Source organism: Ursus maritimus, unplaced genomic scaffold (assembly GCF_017311325.1).
Source record: "Ursus maritimus isolate PB19 unplaced genomic scaffold, ASM1731132v1 scaffold_31, whole genome shotgun sequence".
NCBI classification, from domain to species: domain Eukaryota; kingdom Metazoa; phylum Chordata; class Mammalia; order Carnivora; family Ursidae; genus Ursus; species Ursus maritimus.
In genome coordinates this window covers 11,161,134-11,177,350 of record NW_024425675.1, presented here as the reverse complement: position 1 = coordinate 11,177,350, position 16,217 = coordinate 11,161,134, and the positions used below count along the sequence as shown (strand labels likewise).

The following is a 16,217-nucleotide window of genomic DNA, read 5'->3' as shown; positions in this document are numbered from 1 at the left end:
ATGCAAACACAACGTAAGGATGCTCCACACATTTAGAAAAGGGCTAGTCTTTCAGAAATCAAATAAATTGTAGAATTTGCAGCAGAAATAAATTACAACTGCCTGTTTTCTCAAAAGATTGAAACACACCAGGTTTTCCCCCAGCCAATTAGAGACAGCCTTGTGGCTTCTAAAATCTTCCCCATTCAAGTTTTATGATCTTTCAGTATTTGACAGGTTAAATGGCTGCCTGATAAATCTCAGCAAAAGAACATTTTGCTCTTTTGCCAGAGTGAAGGTGAAGATATTAAAAATCTTAACCAAATACATTTTTACTGTAAGCACTACTGCTAGCATAAATTAAATGTGACATGTTGAGCAATGTCCGGTCAATTAATGATTACTGAGTCCTTAAAAAGTAAGCCATTTTGATAAATTAAGTCCTAAGCCATGCTAAATATTTTAATATTTAAAAATCAGAGAAAACATGCATGTTTAAATTGAGCATGAAAGTTAAAGGCACAAAAATATGAAAAAAGTAACTCTTCTTTCTGTATACAGTTTTTATTTCTTATTTTAAGCTAATGTAAAATTATATTGCACAAATTTATTTGGTCTCTTTTACTTACTAGGAGGAGACATTTCTCTATTACTAACAGGCAGGCATGCAGCTCAAATTCTTCTTTACCCATTATTTATGAAATTATCTAGCAATGTATTTCAAAACTTCAAAATAACTGAAATTAAAGACAGAGACGCAATAAAAGAGAACTGATGTAACTGAGAACAATGTCAGCATCTGAGACGGTGAGGTGTGGTACCACGTTACATATCCTCCCCTAATCAAAACAAGCTTAATTCACATCTATCATCATAGCCTGTCTTTGCATTAGACAGCTTGCAAAGCTCAAGTGCAGCCACAAACATAACAGCAAAGAACCAGGGAAAGAGAGAGGGTGAGATACTTTAAAAAAAAAAAAAAAAATCCACATACAGGTAAATGTTACGTTTTAACACCAGTTATGCACAGGATTCAAGAGAAAACAAACAGAAAAACAAAAAAAAAAAATCAGATCTCACAAACACATTCTGCAAATTAGTAAGATTAACATCACACTATGGAGGGGTTTCTCTAAGCAAGCTCACAGTTTTAATAGGTTGGCTTATTACAAATGTCTATAGAACATTACTTAAAAAGCAAGGAAATGGCTTCTGTGGATTTCTTACCAGAGCTGTGACATCCTTTGTAAACTGTAGCTAGCAGAAAATAGGAAAACATAGTAGAAGCTGCTTACTGATACAAAGACAGAATCATGTTGTCATATTGATGCTGGAAACAGCAAGCTAAAAATACATCTATACTGATTTCTCTGGAAGGTACCAAGAGAAGTAAAGGGCAGTGAGGCATAAAGAATAACTTCAGTATCTTTCTGAGCATCTTTTTCTCGGGCTCTTATCTGGTTCTTATTTGGGCTGTCTACCATTTCTGAAAGCAAAATACATCTGGTGACAGGCTTTCCTAAGGGCTATTTTCTTCACTCTGCGCTGCTGTCTGATGACGGGCCCCAGAGCCTCCCTTCCGCAAGAGCAACATTGATGTCTCTCATTTCCCCCGAGCGTCTCCCATCTCTGCTTCCAGATGACGAAACGGATGCTCTCTTATGCATTTAAAATAGTACAACCTCCTCCTTCCCCTGTAACTCAGACACGGCCACAAGCTGTGAGCTGACGGAAACCGTCTTTACACTATGATTTGGGGAGAAAGGATGACCGTTTGATTAAATATGTTTCGCTCAGAAATTAAGATCTTTCACCACAGTACCTTTTTTCCTGTGTTACTAGCTTATGGAAATGATGACTGAATGGACATAAAAATATAACTTCCAGAAGAATTCTTTAAAACTTATACTGAATACTAGAGAACATAAGCCAGGATGCGGTGGGAAAGCTGAATGAGTAGATAAAGGAAAACATGCACACCATAATATTTCAGGCTTGGATACAGTCAGTCAAAATACACACGTTGGGTTCTACGCCACTGACATAACAAGACTATCTTTTTGATGCTGATTATGTTCACACCAAGACTTTTCCACGGCAGGAAGACTGTGTCTGGATGAGTGAACACTCCGGTTCAGTATTTCCCACAGTGTGTTTGTGCCATTTTAATAAGCATCGCCGGAAAGGGAGGAGGAGGAGAGCATTCTCTATGCTCAACGATGTAGTGAAGGACCGACTGGCAGGCTTCTTGCCTTTTCAAAGCCTCTACTACATTAATGCATGTTGCAAAATTCAAAGGGAAATGACAAGCTTATTTGGCCATAAAACCCTTTTTTTTCGAAGGGGTTTTAATACAACTAGAAATTTCTGCTGGGAAGTACTGTCTTAGAACTCATAATTTAGAAATACCTCCTTTATTCAAATTTGGGGATAATAAAAGTAGACGACAGGAACCAAGAAAACTTGAAAAAATATCTGACATATTTCAAACATCTCTAAGATTCCTATGTAACAGCTCTAAATACTAAACAGCCTATATTCATGGGTCCCCACTTCCGAGTAAAGGTATGCCAAGTGGGTCTTCACATACATACACAGGGACCATGCATTAACAGCAGACTAACTAAAGAGAATATCCTATGCAGACAGGAGTACTACTGTCTAACGTAAGCAGATATAATTGAGATGAATAAAACATGAATTCATTCAAGAGCATTCAATTTCCTTACAAATTCTCACAGCTCATGAACACTAAAAAACCTTGTTTATCTATCTATTTATTTAAAAGTTCCTCATTCTCAGGGCGCCTGGGTGGCACAGTTGGTTTGGCGACTGACTCTTGGTTTCGGATGGGGTCCTGAGATCGACCCCCGAGTTGGGCTCTGTGCTCAGCACAGAGTCTGCTTGAGAATCTCTCTCTCCCCCTGTCTCTCCCCGCTCCGCTCTTGCTCGCTTTCTCTCTCTAAAAATAAATAAAATCTTAAAAAAAAAATAAGTCTGACTCTTGATTTCGGCTCAGGTCATCATCTCAGAGTCATGAGGTAAGAGTCCCGGGTGGGGGTCTCCTGGGTGTGGAGCCTGCTTAGGAGTCTCTCTCTCCCTCTGCCCCCTGCCCCACTCACACACCTTCTCTCTTTCTCTCTCAAAAACAAAAAAAGAATTCTGCATTTGCAATTAAAATTGTAAAGAGCATATTAAATATAATTTAATATTAACAGTCTGGATCTTGACTGTATGTATAGTATCTAACAGTAACTTAATCCTAAAATAATCTTCCAGTTCAGTTTTAGTAGAGTTGCATCAAAATCACTATTACCATACCTATTACTATTATAATACTATTATTATTGCATAATTACTGTTTAATAAATGGTAAAAACAAACCAAAAACCCCACCAAAAAACCTGCAGAATAACTAAGTTGGTAAAGTTGAAATTCCTCCCTACCAAGTCACCTTTAACAGGCTGACCTATTAATTTAATACCATCACTTATGATAAAATAAAAAATAATTACATGTCTGTCCGTATAATAAAATACATGCCAAACGTGCCACAGTGGGGTGTGGGAAAAGGAGATGGTGTGCGTACTTCATCACTTTCTAAGTTATTTGTAACTTTTCTAGAAAAGAACAAAGTACATGCAAACTTTGCAAAATATGAAAGAACCCTCCAGAACTTCTACTCTTGCTTCCCTACTCTAGGCAGGACCACCTTCAAGCACACATGACAAATGGGTACCTAATTTTAAATACAATAGTGTACTGATTATGGAACATATTAAATAATTGTTTTGAAAGTAATTCTAATAAATCTAAGGAAAAACTTTGATTAAATTACATTTTCTAATTTAAATAATATATTCACGGAGTGGCTGAGCACTGGACGCAGTCCAGAGATGAGTTAGAACAACAGCTCTGATACTAACTAACAGGGTGACTGTGCTAAGCCACTTATCTCCTCATCTGCACCCGATGGCAGTAAAGGACTGTGGTCTAGTTGAAAGTACACGCTTTAGTCTCAGACCCGCCTCGGGCCAAGTCCTGGTGCCGTTGCTTTTTTCCCTGTCATCCTAGAAAAGCTGTTTAGCCTTGCTGTGTTTGACATAAAACAGCGCAAAGTAGGCTCGGAGTGTCCTGGCCAAACACTAGACACACCCAACAATCTTGATAGCTATCAGAACTGATCAACCGAAAATTCAACTTTGAGTAGGCAGAGCCAGCTGCTTAACAAAATACCATGATGCATCCACTGCAAAGAAGGGCCGGGTCTAGTTCTATCGTGAACCCATTCGAGGAAGGGTTTTCTTTAGTCAGCATCACTGTTTAGAGGTGACTTGATGGGTGGTGGCTATAAGATTTTATTTATTTCTTTCAGAGAGAGAGAGAGTGAGAGAGAAAGCATGGGGGGGCGGGGGGAGGTGCAGAGGGAGAAGCAGACTCCTTGCGGAGCAGGGAGCCTGACATGGGCCTCCATCCCAGGATCCTGAGATCATGACCTGAGTTGAAGGCAGACGCTTAACCCACTGAGCCACCCAGGCGCCCCAAGGTGGTGGCTATTTCATTCATGCACAGCCAACATTTGAAAGGGTGATGAAACCATTTTGTTTCTTTGAAAATGGAACAGAAAGTATTTTTCATTTTGTAATAATACCTTAAAAACATGAAACTGTCTAAGATATCAGAGTCTAAAATACTGTTATAAAATACTGTGAAAAAAAGGACTAAAAAGGAGTGTAACACTACTCGTATCGTTAATCTAGAAAATATACTTTGGTTTCGCAAATGAGGCTGCCAAGTACAGCAGCTCTATTACCAGCACTAGTTTGGTACCACCATGAATTAGTCTTAATTTTTTTTTTTAAAGATTTTATTTATTTATGTGACAGAGAGTCAGCCAGCGAGAGAGGGAACACAAGCAGGGGGAGTGGGAGAGGAAGAAGCAGGCTCCTAGCGGAGGAGCCCAATGTGGGGCTTGATCCCAGAACGCAGGGATTACGCCCTGAGCCGAAAACAGATGCTTTAACGACTGCGCCACCCAGGCGCCCCAAATTAGTCTTAATTTTACCTCATGTTTTTCAATATTATATCATTATCATCTGTAATTACAAATTTATTATTATATACTTATCCATACATGAGTCAAACTTTAAACCAAATTAAATTCTCCATGCCACCTCTCAAAGACGAGCAGAGCACCTCTGGAACAGTTTGGTGCATACATCACTTCGGGAAAAGAAAACTCCATGGACACACGGTCCCGCCATTGCCCGGGCTAACACGTACAAACTACAAGAAGCCTCCACTCGGGTAAATAATTTTTACAATGGTTGTAAAAATGTTCATGTTTACTTTTTCTTTACAATGAATATTCAACCTCACAGTATATGTCTTTAAAGAGCATATACTGTGGGTAACAGATCAACGCAAATAGTTAAGGCCCTTACAGAACATTTTAACCCTAGCATCTGTGAGAGGGAAGAATTTCTGCATGTGGTTTTTGAAATCCCAGATGGGTAGTAAGGAGGGCACGTATTGCATGGTGCACTGGGTGTTATACGCAACTAATGAATCATCGAACTTTACATCGGAAACCGGGGATGTACTGTATGGTGACTAACATAATATAATAAAAAATCATTAAAAAAAAAAAAGAAATCCCAGATTCTCTTTATGTTTTATAGAGCTTTAAAAAATGACACTCACAGATGTCCCAGCTAAAAACACTGATGCAGAAAAGAAGTTGCCAAGTCCTAAAATCCTTTAGGAAAAATGCATATAGTAGGCATTAATTATATGCACTTCTTTGATTGTCTCATGAATTGTAGTGTGCTCAAATATGAATGCAGGCTGGGTTTAAAAGTGAGGTTTTCTCGGGGCGCCTGGGTGGCGCAGTCGTTAAGCATCTGCCTTCGGCTCAGGGCGTGTTCCCGGCGTTACGGGATCGAGCCCCACATCAGGCTCCTCTGCTATGAGCCTGCTTCTTCCTCTCCCACTCCCCCTGCTTGTGTTCCCTCTCTCGCTGGCTGTCTCTCTCTCTCTGTCAAATAAATAAATAAAATCTTTAAAAAAAAAAAAGTGAGGTTTTCTTTTATCATGAAAGGCATATGCTTGTCACCTCTTAAGATTAAAATAATTCAAATAACATGTTTGAAAAACAAATTTTATTACGATTTTACTAGAACCCTTTACTAATGAACTCTGAAGATCTGTGTCCTCATGCCACCCGAGTGAGCCAATTTTTTCCTGCGTTTGCAACACTTTGTATTTTGCCTTTGTTTTACATGTACATATCTTAACTAAAACACAACACGACAGACGAATTAACCTTCTTTTCCACTGCTCGTGAAACTAGACGATTCCTTCCAGTGCTCCTGCTCTTCATGAACCACACAGCGGGCCGTGATGGCCATTCTGTGCTCCATTCCTGCCCTAGGAGTTCAGGACAATGCCAGGCATGCTGTGAAGTGAGCGCTGTTCTCAACAGCCTCCCACCGGCGCCTTCACCTTGGCAAGGAAAGAGTCTCCTGGATGAGTGAACAGTTCTGTTTTGGAAGTGCATTCTGCCTTTGGGTCATCGGATTGTCAAGGAGGATTCAAGGTAAAGCCTCCCCTACATCTGTGCCTCATCTCCCAGTCCTTTGTGTTACGAGGAACGCAAGAGTGAACGCCCTCATTTATTTCTAATCTGGGGACTCCCATTGCCTTTAGTGATTGTATCTGCCACTCTCTCACTCTGCTGAATTATCAGGGCAGGTACCCTATAGCTAGCTTTCTGCGCCTAGGAAAACGACCCCGGAGAGTTGCACCTTCCTTGTTGAGACGCCCCAATGCCAAAAGAACTGTGTACTTAAGAAGGGTAATCTGTTAGCACGAGAAAGCCATTCCTAAATAAAATCCACCTGCTTTGAAAACACAAGGTGGATCTATATGGATTTCAGTTCATCATATTTTACATGAATACACTGAATCATTAGGATCGGCTTTAGTGGTATTTCTGTGAAAAAAGGTTTACAGATTACTTAGGACTTACGTTGAACTAAATTCAAATTAATGCCTTACAAATGAAAAACATGACTACCACTTCCATTCCCACCACAAAGATTCCATGAGTTCCCCGTTGTACTCGAATTAAAACAAAAACAAAACCAAAACAAAACAATTATTTGCTAAAAAGAATTTTAAAAACACAACTTTCAGTGGCCACTGTCATTTCTTAGATGAAGTGGTCAGCTTTTGTGTGTTCCTTGAAAGGTTTTGATCATGCTGTTTTATTCTACACAACTGCAAAGTAAATTACCAGGAAAAGTATTATTTTCTTGAATGAAATTCATATATATTACCTTCTTTTTTACTTTCAGTAATATTTAAGCTCAACAAAGGAGTTAAGGATTCTATTCATTTTCTTTCTAAAAATGAGGGGAAAATTTAGGCTAAATGCTAAAGTCTTCAATATAGTTTTATTTCCTCTTGAAGACCCTGACATATTTCTCCCGTAAGGTATAGACTCCATTCATTGTGAACCTTACTTCTAACAGAATGAATTGACACTGTTCCAAAACTGGTTGGTGGGTTAATTTACAAACAGTCATATATATTGAAACATTAAGAAATGGCTTTCACATAATTTCTGTTCTCATAAGAAAAAAAGAGATTCTAATTCCTGGGAATATACACTTGTACCCTGAGCTTTGGCTTCAGGTCAAAGGACTACCTAAGATGCAACATCGGGGCAAACTCTTTAGGAATCTCATTCCAAATGGCAACAACAGAAGTTCACTGTCAAATCCATAAAACATTCTTATGTCACTTAACTGTAAAAAGTGACGATAGTTTTTTTGTTTTTTTATTTGTCTTTTGGTAAAATGTCGAGAATCCCAGACTCTGCTCAATGAACCAGAAGGGGCTTTTCCCCCCCAAGAATCTTATAGTCACTCCACCTCCATCTTTAAAGGATTTTTATTAACATTTGAGACTATAGAACAATGCATATTTGAGTAAATAAAACTTACCACTTGGAGAATGTCTTCATCTTTTGGCATAACACTAAGTTCCAATGTTGTATCACTGAAATTGAATATAATAATTATTTTAGGGGAGGTGAAAAGTACATCAAAAAGACATAAAAGAAAGATAGTTAGCTCAGAAGTATTTTTTAAATTTGCTTATGAGTTTAATTTTTTTTAATCTTTACTTTTCAAGCCTAAATCATAGTCACTTTTATATATAAAGCTAATTATGAATGAAAGAAGGCATCCTGACATATGTTTGAGCTACTGATAAGTAGGCAAGTCTACTTTATAATGTGTTTCTAATTTAGGAACATGAAGTGTATTATTTATATTATACTCCTGGAACGAAACTCTTCAGTATATATTTATTTATTATTTTAATTCAAGTCACAGAAAAAATTATCAATTTTTACCACATATTTTCACTATTTACCAAGTTAAAAATACAGTCACATGAAAATAACCAAAGAACCCTCAAATTTATCATTTTAAGTAATATTAAACATCTAAATTTTGAAAAATTCCCTCTTGGCCTCAGAAGTGAAGGAAACTGGAGTTCACCACCACAACTAACCATAGCATCTCAACTATTTGCTTTCTCCTCTGACTTAATTTTAGAGCCTTTACAGAAACAGCTCAAAGTCTCACTTGATTTTGGTACTATGAATGTCTGTTAAAAATGATAGAGAAGTTTCTCTTCTCTAGGTTTGAAAAAGTACGAAGGGGTAAATTACACTGAATCTTGTGGTGTGGAATTACATTTAGAAAAGGCAAGGATAGTGGACTATCCCCATCAAGTGCTTCAGTATCTAACCTACCAATATCCGATTTTTTCTTCCCCCAGTACAATCAAGAGATTAAGAAACGATCAAACAACGAAAAAGAAAACAAAACCTAGTAATTTTACTGGTGTCACTTTTTGTTAGATTTGAACCCTATTATCAGGTTCATAAATGCTCAGAATAGTAAACCGTAAGAACCACAGGTTCAAATAAATTTTATTAATAAAATATGTAGGTACTTGTATTTCAATATTTAGAGTTGGTAGAAAATACATACTGATGTTTAGATAAATTCTTCTGCAAGGATACATTTTTACATTAATACACTGCAGAATCTCAATGGCTTTGTGCTGCATTATCCATTTGCTACCAACTGCAGATAAAAGGAACACAATTTTTTAAAAGAAAATAAGATGATGAAAAAACAGTATTTTTCAAATTGCTTTATCGGCTGAAAAATCAAGGCTGTCATTCCAAAGTATTATTACTCCAAGAGATAAACTGCACCAGTAACAAAAAAATTAATGTGGATTTTGAGGAAAATAAAATTAAGTTACGGTTACTTGGAAAAACGTTATTTTTCAAGAAGAGATGTTAACAAATACACTAAAAAAAAAATCCTTAAATTACAGGTTGATAAAACATATCGGTGTATTTACAATGATCTAAATTATTTAAAGGGAATAAAAATGTGAGTGATCTCCCCACTGCCTCTGGAGTAGCTTTAAATTCTTCACCAAGTCCCCTGTTTTCTCCAATACTTAAGATCAAATAGGGATCACTGTCAGGAACACCTAGAATCCAACATTAGAGGCAAGATTTAAGATTTGCTTTCTCTAAGAACTTCATTATATATTAAAACAGTAAGAAGAATACTTGAAGAGCAATAAATCTCAACACATCATCTCATTGTAAAAATGACAATGCATAACAGCATTAGTGTAAATAACTTAGATTATAACATGAACTGCTTTAGACATAGAGGAACTTGACAGAAGTCTTCAGAAAATAATGGACTTCAATTTAATTACAAAGGGATGATCCAGACAATGGGACCCCAGTCATGGCCTACTCTTGACAGGAGTTCAATATGGTAACCACTCCAGCTTTCAATCTCTTTATTTATAATTAAGAAAAATTTTCTAGGTATGTGGTAGAAAGAGAGTAGGACTAAGTTATCTCTGAGGTCTCACAGTTACTCTGTACATATTTATTTGCCTTTAGAACTCAAAATTCTATCACTCTGTAGAACATAGGCAGACAGATGAATTTAAAGAGAATTTCTTGCTGTCTTTGGTAAAACGAATGAATTTGAGCCAAGAGTATTATTCAATAAGGTATGTAAAGATATCTGAGTAAGAGGTTTTAAAATAAATTATATATGCATTTATTTATATTTTTATTATAAACACATTTTAAATTTAATTGTCATTTCAAACAAAAGTGAGGAACTTACAGTAGATCTAAAATGTGTTGCTTTTAGATTCTACAGGACTTTAACCACGAATTTGATAGATTTGCTGAAGCAAAACACCAAGTAGGCTGCAATCAGGTAGTTCATCCTTGGCAATTCTCACATGTATTATCCACTTGAAGCAGAGTCCCATAGCTCCCCATTCCATTACAGGATATGGACAATGCTACATCGAATCTACCTGCTCCACTGATTTACAGATACCCATCTTTGGCCAAAAGTAGTCATATTTTGAGAATCTTACCTGTTCTGAATTAAAGCAATTACTTGGGAATACGTCTTTCCAATAACACTTTCTCCATTGACTTTTATGATTCGATCACCTTCAAAGAGGAGTAAAAAAAACACATGAGGAATTCCTTAAAAGGTCATTTGTGACTACTTTTGAAATATTTCTTGAGTAATGTACTTATTTTTTATATATTCTCACTCACTGTTTTTTAAACTATCTTTCATCACAAACATGAATCTAAATTTTAATATATACAGCTTCTGATGAAATATAGCTATGCCTTAAGAGCCCTGATCAATGATGAATTTAGAAACTCCAAAAGGTATAGTTACCAAGTGACCATGGCTATACTATTCATGCCCCTATCATTTGTTTTCTTAGTTGCAGAACTCCTAGTTATTCCTCTGTTTGCCCTGTCATTTCTGATAGAAAAGCATCATTCAACAGGCTTAAACAGTTGATTGTTTTTACTACCTTGGTGTCTCCTACCTTTAGTCTGGCTGATTTCCTAACTTATTTAGTTTATTGATTAGTGCTCTATTACAAAATTGAAGTATGGGTATGCACATGGTTTTGACTTTATGTATATTAACTTATTCTTCATTTTAATAAAGAAAAGCACATTTGGATTACTAATAAGAACTCAGAGGAGAAGAAAGGAAAAGACTGAGAGAGAAAAGATAGGGAAAAATGGAAAACAGAAAAATACGAAGTATTTTCTGTGTGCTTATCACAGCATCTCCACATCTTCCTGCCCTTGCGAGGCTTAGAATACAATTAAGTGATACATGCTAGGTAATGGAATCCTATATGGACACTGATATACATATTATATATATGTTAATGAGATTGGAATTAGGTTTACATTAACCACGAAAAAAGAGATAATAAATAGCGCATCCTAGTAAATCTTAGCAACAACATCCGCTGCTTATATTTATAGATATTTTATTTAAAAGGCAGTAAAACATGGTTTTTTCACTAATTCCCATTTTAAATTATTTTATGTTCAAAAACAAAAGAGTAACTATTTTAGTCTGTGCATTAAACTAAACTAAGTCTCTACTTAGGTTTTATTAAAATCACATATCACAAAATATTTTAGAATAGCTACCAGACCACATGCAGGGATACCTACGGATGAAGCAGGGCTTGCCTTGCATTGCAGACTTAAGATACTCTTCATAGTGCAAATTAATTAATTCACCTCTGGCAGATGAGGCACTTTGAGAACTTGGAGATCCAAGATTATTTCAATGATGTCAATAAATATCTTCGTCATTTTGTTAGTTTGTAATCCTTGTCGAAATTAAATGTATGTAAAATAGGTGTTTTGAAAAGGGCCTCCAAGAGTCCATTATCTAAGTGGTAACCAGAAGTGCTCCTAATTTATAATTTATATTACGCTATTTCTGTCCAAACCCATCCATTTGGGTATCAAGAAACATACAGCTGACTACGTCTCAAAAATAGTAATAATTGATGTGAAGACACAGGAAAAAAAACATACAGAAGGAGAGAAGGAAAAATATGGAAAACGAATTATGGAAGAAGGAAGAAATGAAGTAAAAAGGAAATTTAAAGGTATTGTTTAAAGAAAAATATCAGCACCTGTGCATAATCCAGCTTCAAAAGCAGGGCCTCCTTCTTTAACCTGCTTAACAAATATGGTATCCATTGGTTCCAAGCGATTTCTTTGTTTTCCTATGGAGAGAAAAAGCCCAAGGCATGATTTTACTTCGCAGTGTTTCATTAAATACCAAAATATAAAATGATATTTTAGACAATTAAGCAAAGATTTTTCACGAAGTGCTAAACACAAATCCTGAAACTGGACGGTAAAATCATAATTTAGGAGTTTTCATTAATTCAAACATTATTTTGTTTCTTCTATAACACAGCCACCACCACAATAGTAATGGTGTCCATTTAGTGGGTACATTCTGTATGTAAATTACTATACTAAAGACTACACATACCCTGAGAGCTAATTTCCATAGCATGTAAGTGTTACTACCACTATTGCATAAAAGGGGAAACTGAGCCTAGGAGAGATTAAATCCTCCAAGGTCACATAACTAAATTACACAGGCAGTACTCACTCTATTGCTCTTTAACACTGCATTGTGCTAAGCACTAAGTTATAGTTATGACTAAGACACAGTCCTTTCCCTTCAGGGATTCCAGTAGGAGAGAGACATACAAACAAAAAATGGCACTAAGGTATAAAAAAACAATCATAGCCAAATACGACATACAGTCATGGCAATGACGAGCGCATAATCAACTCTGTAAGCCAATATTTCACAAATTGCTATCCATGGATCATCTGCATTAACACCGAACGCGCTTGCTAAAAATCCATGTTCTTGAGTTCAATCAGTAATCTGCTTTGTCAACAAGTCTCCCAGGTGATTATTACACACACTGACATTTGAGAACAACTAACAGTTTCAATAAAACAGAAGTCAAGGAAGGATTCCCAGAGGAGAGGACATTTAAGCTAAGTGGTAAGCAGCAAGATGAGGACTGTGGTGGGGGGAAGAGCAAAGAGGCAGACAGTGGTTCTCAAAGTGTGGCCCCCAGACCAGCAGCATTGATATAACCAAGGAATGTTTTAGAAATGCTAATGGGGGAACCCCATTGGGAGACTGAAGTGCCCGTGATGTGCACTCACGTTTGGGAAGCACTGAGGTAGGAGACACAGCCCTGACTCTTAAAGAACACGGCTGAGAAAATAGAGCAGATATATGCAGGGAGTAATATAATAATGCTCATTAAAATGCAATGCTGGGCAGAAACATGGTGTACCGCAAAGGTGGCTCAAAAGAAATTTCTTAAAAAAGGAATATACATCAGGAGCTCCTTTTACGTACTTAGCTATTTACTCTGAAAGAAGTCCTCTGAAGTAGTGATTGGCTGACTCAATCACTTATAACGCAACAGGGTATAGTGGGAATTGCTTGTTTTTAAGTTTTTGTTGTGTTTTTGTTTTTGTTTTTTTAACTAGGCTCCACACCCAGCGTGGGGCCCAACACAGGGCTTGAACTCATGACCCCGAAATCAAGACCTGAGCTGAGATCAAAAGTCAGACACTTAACTGACTGAGCCACCCAGGCGCCCCAGATTACGCCTGTTTTTAGAAGCCAGTAAATATGGATCCAAATCCTTCCTTTGTCAGTTGACAGTCCAGTTGCAATTAAGTAGACACTTTTACTTAACTATAATTTTTTCTTCTATAATAGTAAGAGATAATTATTCTCTATTTGTATATTCTTGAAGAGTTTCCATGAAGACTAAATGAGATAACATGTGAAAGTACTCGGCATAGCATGTAATTGGTTACTCCAGTTACAATTCCTCAGCAAAAGCACTCTTCATAGTGCTTAAATGGAAACGAGTGCCATATTTTATATCTTTAAGAATTAAAAACTTATAAGGTAATAAAAACACACTTGCAAAGTATCTATTACCCAATTTAAGAAACTATAAATATGTATCAGATATCTTCCTGAAGAACTATGCAGCCATCTGTGTTCGGATGACATGAAAATATTATCAATCCCTTTGTCATTTCAGATTTGCTATGACAGACAGTCAGGACTGCTTTCTCCATGAGGATTCGGAGGAAAAAGAGAACTGATATTAATTAAATCCCTACTATAAAGAAGAATGTCCTAATTCTTAAGAGATGTTTGTTAAAGTAGTTAGGGACTAATTGTTATGATTATATTACTGTATTATATTATTATATTTCTGTAATTATAATTATATCTGCAACTTAATTTTCAAGTGGTTTGAGGGGAAGAAAATAAACCAAGATATCCACACCCCTGAACACAACATGTGGGCAGATAGATTAAGCAAACAGAGCAACGTGTTAATTGTTGAATCAAGATGGACAAGGTTTTTGCTGTACTTTGAAAATTATAATGAAAAGCTGGGAGAAACTTCTTGTATGTGCCAGGCTTTATTTTTCTTCATAGAACTTATCACTCACTACTTAAAATTATGTCCTCGTACTAAAATGAAGAGCAGGGATTTTTGTCATGTTCTCTGATATCCATAGCACCTAGAATGATGCCTAGCACAGAATAGGCATTTAATAAATATTCAATGAATTTGTTATTTAGTTTAATTCTCACAAGCCTTCAAGATGGGCATTAGGATCCTAAGATTGCCATTGTAAGCAGGAGGAAACAGACTAACTTATGAAGTGGTGGAGTAGGAATTTGAACCCAGGTCTGAATCCAAACATTGGGCTCCCAGTTACTTCTAAAATAATTTAACTACTTATTCATTTGTCAAGCTTTACTGAATACAAGCAGACGGTCACTTATAATTAACTTTGAATAGAAAAAAAGTTTCTTTTCAGTATCAGTCACTTAAAATGCAATTACTTTTGGTAATCAGGCTAGGTCTCTCCAACTCAACATTTACAAGAGATGGCATTTAAAGAAAATCATTTTTTCTTAGCTAGAGATCTGAAGGTTTAATAAGTTTTGTTGAATCAAGTCATTGCTTTCACGGATTTATATAATAAAAGATTTATATAATAAAAGAGAAGAACCACTTTCCTCATTAATGTCTTCTAGTCTACTATGTCTGAAAGGTGATTATATGGTACTTATATTTAAAAATATAAAATGTAAATGACATTAATGAATTCTATAAAAAAGTTAAAAGTTGGCTGGTGGCAATGCAGTAAATTCTGACTGAAAATTTCACTTAAACAGAATAGACACAGTCCAAAATAATTTTGTTTTAATTTCTATAAAAGAAATATTAATTTTGCAGTGATTGCCATTATAAAATCAGAGAAACTCTGCCATTGACAAATCCTTCAATACACTATGCCTGAAAACATATGAAGGTGGAACAGATAAAACAGGGGCCAATCTTACAGCAAGAACTATCACATCTGCTGAGAATTATCCTTTTGATTCTTGTTGTCACTTTCCTTTCTGAACTTTCTCTAAAATCTGACTTGCCAGGTCCACAATAGCTAAAATATGGAAAGAGCTTAGATGTACACTGACATATGAATGGATAAAGAAGATATAATGTATATATACAATGGAATATTACTCAATCATCAAAAAGAGTGAAATCTTGCCATTTGCAATGATGTGGATGGAACTAGAGGGTATTATGCTAAGGGAAAAACAAGTCAGTCAGAGAAAGACAAATACCATATGATTTCACACATATGTGGAATTTAAGAAACAAAACATATGAACATAGGGGAAGGAAAGGAAAAATAAAATAAGATGAAAACAGAGAGGAAGGCAAACCATTAGAGACTCTTAACTATAGGAAACAAACTGAGGGTTGTTGGGGAGGGGAGGGGGTAACTGGGTGATGGGCATTAAGGAGGGCACTTGAAGTAATGAGCACTGGGTGTTATATGCAACTGACGAATCTCTAAATTTTACCTCTGAAACTAATAATACACTATATGTGAACTAAATTGAATTTAAATTAAAAAGTTTAAAAAAAGAGTATCTTCTCTTTATAAGTCAGACAGAGAAAGACAAATGCCATATGGTTCCATTTATATGGGCAATCTGAATAACAAAACAAACAAAAACAAAAACCATAAATTCAGAGATAAACTGGTTGTTGCCAGAGGGGAGGGAGGTTGGGAGCTGGGTGAAATAGGTGAAGAGGATTAAGAGGTAGAAACTCCCAGTTATAAAATAAGTAAGTCATGGGGATGAAAAATACAGCATAGAGAATAC

At 36.2% G+C, this 16,217-nt stretch overlaps 1 protein-coding gene across 1 annotated transcript in view; it reads right to left on the bottom strand.

The window, feature by feature from the left end:
• ARHGAP21 (Rho GTPase activating protein 21) overlaps positions 1 to 16,217 on the bottom strand; it is a 141,793-nt gene that overhangs the window by 45,518 nt on the left and 80,058 nt on the right. The window contains 3 exon segments of the mRNA XM_040645324.1: positions 7,989 to 8,043; positions 10,489 to 10,567; positions 12,088 to 12,180. Of these exon segments, the coding sequence (XP_040501258.1) occupies positions 7,989 to 8,043; positions 10,489 to 10,567; positions 12,088 to 12,180 (227 nt within the window).